General features: G+C 43.4%; 1 protein-coding gene across 9 annotated transcripts in view; it reads left to right on the top strand.

The window, feature by feature from the left end:
* Window positions 1–12,024, top strand: part of LOC130169934 (rho guanine nucleotide exchange factor 28-like) — a 39,679-nt gene that overhangs the window by 15,726 nt on the left and 11,929 nt on the right. For 4 of the 9 annotated variants that reach the window (XM_056376990.1, XM_056376991.1, XM_056376989.1 and 1 more), the window contains exons 11-18: window positions 6,001–6,122; window positions 6,280–6,665; window positions 7,563–7,737; window positions 8,362–8,473; window positions 8,702–8,782; window positions 9,716–9,758; window positions 10,763–10,852; window positions 11,459–11,582. In XM_056376990.1, the coding sequence (XP_056232965.1) occupies window positions 6,001–6,122; window positions 6,280–6,665; window positions 7,563–7,737; window positions 8,362–8,473; window positions 8,702–8,782; window positions 9,716–9,758; window positions 10,763–10,852; window positions 11,459–11,582 (1,133 nt within the window). Of the gene's footprint in view, window positions 1–861; window positions 1,120–6,000; window positions 6,123–6,279; window positions 6,666–7,562; window positions 7,738–8,361; window positions 8,474–8,701; window positions 8,783–9,715; window positions 9,759–10,762; window positions 10,853–11,458; window positions 11,583–12,024 lie in introns of those variants that run through there. The other 5 variants (XM_056376995.1, XM_056376996.1, XM_056376992.1 and 2 more) reach the window with 5 other exon arrangements.

The raw sequence follows: 12,024 nt of genomic DNA, 5'->3' as shown, positions 1-12,024 counted from the left end.
TTACTTGTATTGTTGCTGTTGCAAATGGAGCACTGTACTCCTGCAAGTTGGCAAGAGGAGGAAAATGGGGGAAAAAACAGCATGGAAGAAGAAAACAGCAGCGGCTCTTACTGCTGTCTCCATGGTGAGGCTGCTGACCTGGCAGTCTGCTCCCCCCCCCAGACATACACACACACACACACACACACACACACACACACACACACACACACACTCCAAACCCCTTTCCCCCTCAGCTTGGCTTTGACATGCTAAAATATAGAGAAAGAGACAGAGAGAACGGAGTGATCGAGAAGGACTCTCTTCAGACGTGGCATCGGGCATGTTCGGAGTGAATGGCTTGCATCTTGAGCGTGGAGTGTGCATCTCTGCAGTCTGGCATATCGCTGAGACAATCATGAACTCACAGGGTTAATGATTTCTCCCGTGTCTGAGACTCACCTCCGCTAAGCTGTCTGCCCTCATGTTTGTCTTCACTGTAGGTTCTGAAGTCACTCCTCTGTTTGACTTTGTTTCTCTGTTTCTTTCCCTCCTTCACTCACTCTTTCCAGCCGCCAGTACCGTCCTCCCCCTGCTCCCGCCAGCTTGTGCTGATCCCTCTCCCTCTCCCTTCGTACTGCATGTGGTGGTTTAGTGACTGAGATAACGACTTAAGAGACCCAGAGGTTGGCACAGATTTGAGAAGATCAGCCAGAAAGACAAGAAAGGGGGACAGAGAGAGAGAGAGAAAAGTCAAGAAAAGGAGCAGAGGGAAAAGGTTCGGTCCCGGCTCTGTCGGACAGTTGTTTCAGGGCTGTGAAGGGGGAAGGGGAGGATTTTTAGGGGGAGGGGTGGTTGGGGGAGACAGAGGGGAACATGCTGGCTCACTCCTGAAGTGTCAGAGTGTCTACAGCGGGGCTCTGGAAAAAGGAGAGCGAGTGCTGCAGCTAGTCTGTTCAGCCGTGGGGAAATGGATGTAAACTGAGGCACTGTTCTTTTATTTATTAAAACACCTTTGGCTGTTTGGATGAAGATTTTCTCGAAAGCAGCAAATCATGGATTCGGATTCGGACTCTCCTTTCAACTACTCCTGGCCTTCTTTTCCCAAGATGAGGATGCGCAGGAAGACGGGAAAAAAAGGTAACAGAGCAGTGATTAATAGATGTGGAGATCTGTCTTTCTCTCCGGTCACATTGACAGTTATAGTTTCAGGAGTTCCCATAAATATTGACTGGGGTAATTTTTCCACTTCACAGACAGAAATATGTGTTTCTGACATGTTTATTTCTGATGTGTCTGACAGACTTTAGGTGCATGTGGATTCATTTCAGAGAGAAAGCTGCTGGCTGTAAACACGCAGATCAGCCGTATAGCTACATCATGTTACAGATGGCAAATGGAGGACTTTACTGCAGACTGGCCTCTTGGCAGACACGTCTCACTGTTCACTGTGGAACAATAAAGTTAAAATTAGACTGTTCCCATTACACATTCTTACTCACAGGCCTCCACTGCAGCACCAAGTCAATCAGAGTGAGATAACTGCATGTTTGCCAGTGATGTAACCTGATATCTGACAGTATGTTGGGGAATGTCAGACGTCCACTCGAGGCTGATTTAGTGCTTTGGGGGGCTTTCGACATCCTTGGTCCACACTGTTGTTTGCATGAATGGAGGAGTTGTGGCCTCATGTGACTGCTGGTGTCCATGAAGTGCAGGGCTCAGGCAACTGCGGTTGATAATCAGAATCAGTTTTTGATCAGGTGTCACTGAAGTTCGCCGCAGTTTGTCATCAATTTATCAGAAACTGAACCAAAATAAAGTTAATCCAGAGGCTTAAACTTGGCTTACAAGTTTGTTGCTTCATCATTAGTCATGGGTGGGCTACAGTGAATACTTAAAATAGTACAAAATGAAACCAGGATGGTTAAACAGTTCATTGCTTGTGTGCAAAGGGTTGTGTGTGTTGGGAAGAGAGAGAGAGAGAGAGAGAAAGAGAGAGGGAGAGAAAGAGAGAGAAAGACAGACACAGAGTGAGATCAAGTTACTGCCATGTCTGTGTCATGGCTCAACTCCAGTGGTCTTTTCCTCATCTTTCACCATAAACCTCTGCAAGATTATCCCTGTTATTGCTTCTTAATTGTGATTGACATCGGCAAAATTTTATGCACACAGCCTGTCTGTGCTGTTCAGCTGAAGAGCAGGAACAGCGGGACTATATAAACTTTTTTCAACCTGCCTGTATATTAAAGTGTATTTAGGCATTCCTTTTTTTTTTTCTAGAAGAAGAAGTCAAACTCTGAAGTAAAGCAGCTCTGGTGTAACAACGCACCTGCAGCTCAAGTGAAATGTGATTTCAGGTGTGCAGTGCCACAAGTTTATTTCTTCACTCTGAGGACTGATCGCTGTTCGCTCTGGGTTTACCTTTTCCCGGATCTCTCGGGCTGAGTGACGCACTGAAATGTAAACACAGTGGGAGATCACAATGTGATGCTTGGACTGGGGCTGTGAGACCGCAGGTGTCATAACTCAGAGTAGGTTTGTAGATTTTGGTAAACAATTGCTTTAATGATTTTAACGGCCCTCCATGAACACCTAAGTCAAATAATTACCTCTCTCTGTTAATAACCTCTGTTCTGATTATTTTTCTCCTTTTTTTAGATTCAGCTTATTATTTTTACTCTGCTCCTAATTTCTCCCAGCCCTCTCCGAAACGACAGTTGTTTAGTGCGGCGTTAAAATATGACTTACATCATAAAAGAATGGACAAATAATCCTTTTATATTCACAATAAACAAGCCTAGGTTTACACATTTAACAATTATGATTCTGTGTTTATCTTAAACTTTTTGTTTGGCCATAGAGCTTCAACCTTGAGAAAGAACCCTTGTGACAGCCCTGCCTCCCCCCTTCCCATCCTGCCTTCCTCGATCTCTCTCTCCCAGGGGTGTGCATGGGTTGAAGGGTCACTCTCTGTGTTTAACTGCCCTGTTCTGGAAACCTGGCAGTGACTGCTGTCTTTGTCTGGGCCTCTGTAAAGCTCCGGCTCTCTTCTTTTTCTCTCCGCTGCTGCTCCAGGCAGTGCTACTGTATAGGGTTGGCTCTCGCTCAGGGACATGCTCTGAATATCACATCATTCCAAATATACCTTCTGTGAGCAAAAAATCTTATACAAATAGCCCCACACACTGCTCCGCATTCCTTAAAACTCCCTTTGAAATGGCAACCTGCAGACGGCACTCTCTGTCTCAGCAATAAAGACGGCTTCGCCGGCAGAAAGATTGATTTTGTGAGGTTTTAACTTGTTAGAAATATGAACTCCCTGCTTCTCTGTTATTCCCCCAGTTAACTAATGTTAAACACAGATCGCAGCGCCTGACAGTAATGTTCACTGAGGCGGTGTTTATGGGTCAGAGGTGTGTGAATGATCGGGCCCGTTGCAGCCAGCTGTGGCTTTGGATCTGGCCCAGAACTTGAACTATTAGGCCTGTCTGTCAAGTTCCTGAAGTGGGTTTATATGAAACAGTATCTGCTTTCAAACAGCGGTTTGACCCACATCCAGGATCTGACCCTTTCTCTTGATTTGATGTGAGATTAAAACTAATCCAGAGATACATAATAGAAGGTCTAATATGACTTTGTGCAGGATTTATGGATCTGGATTCAGGTTCATGTTCAGCATAATGTTTTCCGTTGGAACTAAGAGTTTTTTTAGTAACAGAAGAACAGGTTGTAACCTTTCGATTTTTTTTGCCGTTTTCTGCTAATTTCAGGCCATACTAACTTACATAGCATGCATCATGAGAGATCCTTCAGGGATGATGTGGAGTGGTCTCTTTATATCCTGCAGTGGTTGAATTTGAGTCTGTTCCTTTACATTTGATGTGGATGGAACAGGGATCATCTGGTTTCCTCATCAATGTCTGCTTGACTCCCTGCTGCCTCTCAGATTTATGGGACTCACCGCCTTCAGGAAGCTCAGCCAATTGTTGGTCTGATTTATTCTCTGATACAAATGCTGGACTTCTCTTGTTTTGTGTTGTGATTGTAGCTTCAAAACTACGGATTTGTTTTTAAAGAAGACTGTTGAATCTTTTTAGTTTTGATAGCTGCTTGAAGAGTGAAGGTGGAAACAGCAGTGCCAAAGACATGTTTTTGCACCGCTGGCATCATTGCAGGAATGGCTTGGCCTTTGTGCAGTGATACTATCATTACGAATGTAATAATATAACTGAACTAATGAGGCTGCCTCTTGTGGTTAATGTGATGAGTGCTTCACTGTTACTACCGGTTGTTTATGTGATAAAAATGTCGCTTTTTTTTCACAGTGGCTGAAGCTGAAATGTCTTATTCAATACTGCATCTTACATGTGTAATGCAGTCCTTCCTTAGAAGCTTCACTGGAGCACAGAGGGCAGGTTAGAAGACTCATGAGTAATAGTGTAGTGTAATTTGGCGATGGCATTTTCTTAGTCCTTTTAATGACCGGCCAGGTATGAATGGAGTTTGACAGCCTCAACATTTCCAGTGCTTTCTAGACTGGATTGTATCTTTCTCGATTGATTTGTCTTGGTTGAGACAGGAGAGACATTTTCTGATGGTAGAAAATGAGGTAATAAATAGGTATGAAAAAGTCCATAGACAATATTGCTGATTCCTGATGGGTTGAAAAGATTTTGTCAACAACTACACAGGCTGTGGATGAAATACACAGGCCACACAGCCGGTGTGGTGCTGAGATCGGACAAAGTTGGACAGAAACAAGGTTATGTGCTCTAATACCCAGTGGAAGTTACTGCACATCTGGAACTTCACATAAACAAACGGTCCAAACTGTGGTTTTGATCATGCAGTGGTCGTCACAAACACCACAAAAAACCCTTTAAGATTTAAAGTTTATTCTTGACCTTTAAAACGGCAGTTGGCAAAGCAGTCCCATCTCGAGGTCCTTTTAGTAGCTGTTTTGGAGCTTTCGATCATATCACATGATCCTCATCAGGAGATGGTGCTTGCCCAGTCGTCTTTGAAATGTAGACGTTCAAATGTATACGTCTGCTGAGCATTTCATCAACTTTGTGAACATGTTTGCTTTACAGTTGAGGTTCTGAGTTCAGTTTTGACCTTTGAAGCAGCAGATGAGAGAGAATCACACCTAAAGGCCCATTTAGTTGCTGTTGTGGTGCTTTCAATCCTATCACATGATCCCAGAACTTATTTTTCAGTTTTCATTCTTGCCAGTTTAAAGCTCAATTTCAAGTCAGATTTTGTGTTTTATTCAGGGCGGTGCATATTTGGTTTCTATTATTGCTGAGTTGAAATTTTTGCTCCACAATTTGTTTCACTCTTTACTTTGTTAAGTTTCTCTACTTTGTGCAAATAAGCTGAAACAATACTTTACTGTGCTGCACGAGTGTCTCATCAAAGGGTCGTTGTAGTGAGCGCTCTGGTTATTAACGTTCGGCTTGAAATACTTTCTAAGAAATTGTGTTGTGGAGAAACTGTGTTTTATACAGAGCAATATCCCAGAGGGAGCCGTGTGTGTTTTGAGGGCAGGAGTGTTTTCTCCTGTTTAACAGCAAAACCAGGCGACTGCTCACAGTGACTCCACTGTGTTGGAAGGGTTCCTGTCAATGCTACTGTGTGCTCACCGGGAGTTATTTCCACTCACCCGCTATATTGGAGGCAGGGTGGGGAAAAAACATGCCTACAGATGCCCACTCACGACTCCATGCACGCCCATTCGCGTGTGTGTGCAAAGAGCCATTCAGACAGACACACACACAAACACAAACACACACACACACACACACACACACACACACACACACACTCATACAGAGACTCTTGGTCCAGAACAATGATATGCAACTGCCCAGGATGTCTATGTCACTTCCTGTGTTTGTGAGGAGTTATTGGGAGTTGCTGTGGAAACCAAATGTAATATTGAAAAATCCCCTCTCACTCACACTCTCTCTCTCCCTCTCTCTCTCTCTCTCTCTGTGGCTCCCTCATTCTCTGCAGAGAAAAGCCAGTCTATAAGGGAGAGCCAAGCCTCATCCCCAACTCTGGCTGCAGCTGCCAGACTGTCAGCGATGATACACGGCAAAGACAGAGTGTACGCCAACGCCATGCTGGTGGACCAGGTGAGTGGGGCTGAGATCAGTGTTTTCTTTCTTTGGTGTTTAAGTAAAAAGTCAAAAATAGCTCATGCGACGTAAAAGGTTCCATGACAGGAGCAACAAATCAGTCTGGGGAATGGCTGCTTCTCACTGCCTTCAATTTCTCACTTTTCTGTTCCAGGTGGATGATGCTGACATTAGATACCGCTCGCCAGGGGAGGAGGAGGTGAGCCCTGCTGCACCCCATGTTGGCAGCCAGTGCTGGGACTCTTTCTCCACGACTCCCCCTGACTCAGGGAACCGCTCCCAGAATCGGCACCCATCCTCACCCCATGCTGGGGAGAGGGTAATCCAGGGCCCCAGGCTGGAGAATCACGGGGAGCCATCCCCTCGCACATCTCCCCCCTCTCCCTTTGCTACTTCTCCGTCTTTTCCTTCCTCCCCCCTGGCTTCCGCCTTCCGTTTGTTCGAAGGAGCGCAGAGGCGTCAGGCACAGTCGTGCCTGCCAGCTTCTCCTGCTTTGAATCGCAGAGGATGCAGCTTGACGGAAGCAAGCCGGGGCCTGAGGTAGGACATTATTGCTGTTGATTTTTGAATTAAAAATAAAAAGACTCAAAGTATCAACTATTATATTTAGTTAAAAAAAACATTTAATGTAACTGCCGCACAACTGCTTGAGTTAAAGTGAGCATTATAGCCAACTTGATTCAGTGAGAATCAGTGCCGCAGAATTTTAAACTCCTGCACAATTTTAAACTCCTGCACAATTTTAAACTCCTGCACAATTTAGAAACTTGCAGTGTGAGCTTGTTGGTAAAAAATGATAAACATTCCTATGACTAACCCAACCACGGATCATCTGTTTGGAATTTCAGCAAAAGCATTTTTCGACGTGTAGTGCATTGATTGTAGTCAGTGAAGGTGCGGAAAGTGACAGGAAGCCTGCACACAATTGAGCTGTTTGTGTGTTGGAGTTGCAGAACATTCCTTCCAGTTTCCTCAGTGCTGCAGAACCTTCTGTAATGAGACAGAGGCTGGCGAAAGGCTACATGGTTTAAAGCCTGATTATAGCCTGGATTCAGCTTTGATGACTGCCACTGATGATTTTTAAGGTCCTGGAGATTATCTGCCCTCAGAATGGTGAAGGTCATCATGGAGACAGGGTCAGCAGATTATCTTGTAGTTAACAAGAGTTTAGGATGTAAAACTGTTGCCTCCCCGACTGAGTCATGGACCAATCGGAGGCATCAGACTTGGTTTCAGCTGATTAATGACAGAAATGGAATTTACAGTTTTGTGTGTGTGTGTGTGTGTGTGTGTGTGTGTGTGTGTGTGTGTGTGTGTGTGTGTGTGTGTGTGTTTTTGTGTGTGTGTGTTTTTGTGTGTGTGTGTGTGTGTGTGTGTGTGTGTGTGTGTGTGTGTGTGTGTGTGTGTGTGGTTGCCTCCGTGTTTATGTGTAAATAGTCCTAGTCTTGAGTGTGACAGCGGGGAAGAGGACATACTGGGACATTCCTACCCCTGCTCGTCTTCAAAGCAGCAGTCCATCCTGCGGTCCAGCCTTGGAGAGGAGCGGGACTCTTTCAACACGTCGCCAGACTTTAACCGCACACACTCCAGCAGCTCGCAGAAGTCCACAAAGGTACACCCTCAATTTTCTCCATCCATGTAAAATCGCATGTGGCCTGAGACAGACTGCCTGTAGAGTCCGGCTGTCCCACATCTTTATTCCAAACAACAAAATAAAACTTTATGAATATATTGCCCTCTAGACAGAGATGGAAATTATTATTCTGACTGATTTCCTACGACTGTAAACTCATGAAATTGTGTCACATAGTACGACAGTTTGACTTTGAACTTTTGTCAACAGATCAGATAAGTAGGTCACCTGTGTCCTAGAGTCTGTTTCCATTGTAGCATGATGTGCTGAACGGAGCTGATGTATCACACCTCCCATTCATGCATTTTGATTTAATTTATTATCATCGAAAACATTTTGGCAGCAGAGTTTATTGTAAATATGCATTTCAGACACAATAAAACACTGAAAACCCAGTGAACAGGGAGGATTATAGACTAACATCAGTTGAGGAGTTCAGACTGTCAGCAGCTCAATAATGTGAACAAAAAAGTCAGACATATTGATCCGTCAGCTCCGCAAAATCCTGCTGTCCTCCGAGTTTCCTGTTCACAGGACTGAACCTGCGAACCTCTGCTCACAGCTCGGACTGATCTGTTCCTTCTGACTTGTTCCCTCACCCAGAATCCAGAGGAGGCCGAGGTTCGTCTACGCTCCTACTCCTACTCCTCCCCCAAAGCGAAGCCGACACGGCCGCTGCTAAACCGAGACGCAACCATCACTGACCTGGCAGAAGGTGAGTGAACTTTGACCCCTTTGCCCTGTGACCTTTCTGTTCCCAGGAGCCAGCTGAATGGACACATGTTCCACATGTCTAACGGGGGGGGGGGGGACCAGACAGGTGTCATAAATCAACTGAACCTCTATAAAGTATATGTCTGTTTACGGTCAGCTTTGATATAATCGCACTACTCATGTGTATGAGTGAGTGTGCGGCATTAAGGCCATGCTTTATCCTGTGTAGATGGTGCATTCAGCAGCAGCGGCCGTTCTCTACTTCAAGCTTTATCTCTCTCTAAATCCCTCTCGCGTCTCAACCAAGTTAGTAAGTACAAGTACACTGCCGGTTGGTTGGTGAATGCATTTCACTGTCTCTTCTTGCTCATTCTGGTGAACCATGGGACAAACCGATGTAATTACCAAGAGTTGCACAATTAAAAGGCATGTTTGGTATATTTAAACTTCTCAGGACTCACTGTAATTTAAAAGTATATTTATACAAGTTGGAAGTGAAACAGCTGAATTAGTCTTGATGTAGTGAGAAATCAAATCATTCTGAAGTAAAAGGATTCGCAGAGATATATAATGATCAAACAATTTTGCAAAACAATGATGTTTCTCATCAAATTGTCCAGCCCTGTATCTGTGGTAAGATTTAGCTCTTGGTGGTGACTGTGGCCCTCATAATGTGCAATGCATAAACCACTGTCTCAGTAAATAACTTTCAGTATTATTTTGAATTGCTGGATGATCAGAAGCAGACTTTCTCCAAAGCTCAATGCCAAGACTTTTTTCTTCGTAATAAAACAATAGTCATCCAAAATACTCTTTAATGACTGACAAGTAGAGGTTTGAATCTTTAAGATTTGGATATCCTGAGGCTTTGGAAAAATGTCTTCTTTATATAACTCTTATAGATCATCTGAAGGCGGATTTGTTTCTACCCTGAAGGATCTTTTTGCTTCTGTTTGGGTACCAGATTTTGTTTCCCTCTTGGTTTTTATTTTTTCCATCTTTACTGTCATCTGGTTTTTCAAGGCAAAACTTGTTTGCTGTGTTTGTTCTTTCTCTGTAGGGGTTTGCTGGATCCAGGCTGGTTCAGGGATGCCTGTATTTGCTTCTAAGTTGATTCTGATTTAGGATGATGGTTTTTAACCCTCTCGGCTGATTAACCTAGAATCTGTAATCATGTCTTCAGCTCTATTTACATGTGTTTCTGACTTACTTATTTTCCTAATTTTGTTCCTCTACATTACAGAGCAGAGAGCGTTCAGCCTGACAGAGACGCCCAGAGAAAAGAGGTAAAACCAGCTTGTCATTTTGGGAGCTCAGGCAAGACCCAGTCAACTCTGCAGGGTCCTGCTCAGATGTTCCTCCCTTTTTAGGCATCAGTGTTGACCAGTGGTTAGACATTGGCTCAGATGAGCCTGCATGTGTGTATGTGTGCATTTGTGTGTGTATGTGTATCTCCAGTGTTAAACCTGTGGTTGGGGTCTGAGTGTGCAGGATATGACATACTTCCTGTTGCAAGGCCGGGGCCAGAATACGCTCTGATTGCAACCTCAAAATAACCCTGAGTAAACAGCAAAACTCAGGGCTTTCCTGGACATCAAACCTCGCAAACATCTAGCTCTTTTCTGGACCACATCAATGATACTGCATTTGTTGTGTGTACATGTTCTAGTATGTGTTTTCAATATACGTTTTAACAGATGTACTGACTTAACATCTGCTTTATAATCCTACCATGTAACAAATTTTGCTTGTTTTCTTTGTATTCACAATTGCCACAATCCATGTTCATTTTACAGTTTATTTAATCTCACTGCCTCATAAATTTATCATGCACTAATGCATTTGTTTGCTAACAACCATGCATTGCTAACAGTGGAAACATTTTAGACAATCATGTTAGACAATTAGATTATCATATTAGATCATTGGATTATTGCATTTGAATAGATCATATTAATGTTACAATATTCACGACACCAGACTGATCGGACTCACCGACCATTTTTGTCCCTCACAATATCCCAGTTAATCCAATCTTAATAAAATGTTGATGTTGCCCCTGTCTTAAGCATTTGCTAATGTTTTATATGGTTTACTAAAACACTATGTTGCACAAACAGCCATGTGACTGTCACAATGTAAAACCTGTTGTCATCTTAACTTTTCCTAACAGGCCCAGAATTGTAGACTCTAATTTTAGATGCTATACATATTGTCAACTTTTTTTGGGGGGTCTCCTGATAAGCTGGAAAAACAACAACCTGGTCTGAGGTGTGTTATATCCATGCAGGGTTTTGGGTTTCCGTAAGCGGGCCCAGTCAGCAGAGGAAGAGAGCAGTGCATCAGTCCAACACCTCACCCTCACAGAGTTCCTCAAAGAGTATGTTTTCACCAAAACAACCTCACAGCCATGCATGTGTGGCTGAACTCATTCTAACCCCGTCATAACCATTCTCCAACTCATCCATTAACCATGTGGATTCTTTGCAGCTGTATTTGGTCATTTAAGAACCTTCAGAAATGAGTTGTATTAACACTTTTAATTTCATGTCACAGTTTAGGTTTGGTGTGATGTTGCATGTCTTTCTCTTGTTTCTTTACGTTTTGCCGTTGTTGCCTTTCACCTAGAATGCCTAATGTGACTAGCATAAGTTTTTATAAATAGCTGACACATTATTAATTGCATCTTGCCAAGGTCATACTATAAATAGTATCTACTACAATCCTTAGTGACTTCCAAGCATGCCAAGCATGTTGTTAAGAGTAATAATCTGTAGACCAGGGGTCCTGGAAGACTGTCTGGACATTCTTTCATTCCAGCATGACACCAGTGTACCTGATTATTCAACTCTTCATAGTCTATTAAAAGTAATGACTAGTTTTATAAAGCGTGTGCATGTTGGGTTTGAGTGTTACCGTCTTCCATAGGCCAAAATGATGTGAGAAGTCGTGATGACTGCTGACTGAGATGTTTATACTGAAACAGGATCGAGGATGAGGAGTGGGATAAATACATAATCCCATCTAAGGTCGAGTCAGAGAAGTACAAAGTCAGCCGGACATTCAGCTTCCTCAAGAGCAGGATGTCCAGCACTCGCAACAAGACCAAGGTGAGGCAACAGAGTGAGAAATGTGATTCCTGCTGCCTAAGATTTCACCTACATGTGTTCAAAACATGATTGAAAAATCCCTATAGTTGAACTTTAAAAAAAAAAAAAAAGAAAATAAAAGAAAAAAAGTCAGAGCTGAACGGACTTCCAAAGTGCACAGTAAAAGGTTTACCACCTCTCAGACGAGCCAGGTCAGAATTCCTGTGCTGGAGAGCCATTGTATGTTCACTGTGCCTTTATTTGGCAAGGAGAAAATTCTCTCTCCTCAGGTCTTAGCAACGGGACACAGAGAAAATATCCTCTTACATAATACATAGACCCCCACCACACAGCGTGAGGAACCAAAACACATTCCATAGTATACTCTCAATCTTCTAAACACGTGTGTATATGTCCAAGAGCATGTTTCCATGTACTCACAGACACGCGATGCACATGAACA

The sequence above is a fragment of the Seriola aureovittata genome, chromosome 5, assembly GCF_021018895.1.
Source record: "Seriola aureovittata isolate HTS-2021-v1 ecotype China chromosome 5, ASM2101889v1, whole genome shotgun sequence".
NCBI lineage: Eukaryota > Metazoa > Chordata > Actinopteri > Carangiformes > Carangidae > Seriola > Seriola aureovittata.
The sequence above is the reverse complement of the archived record's forward strand: the minus strand, read 5'-3'. Positions and strand labels throughout refer to the sequence as shown.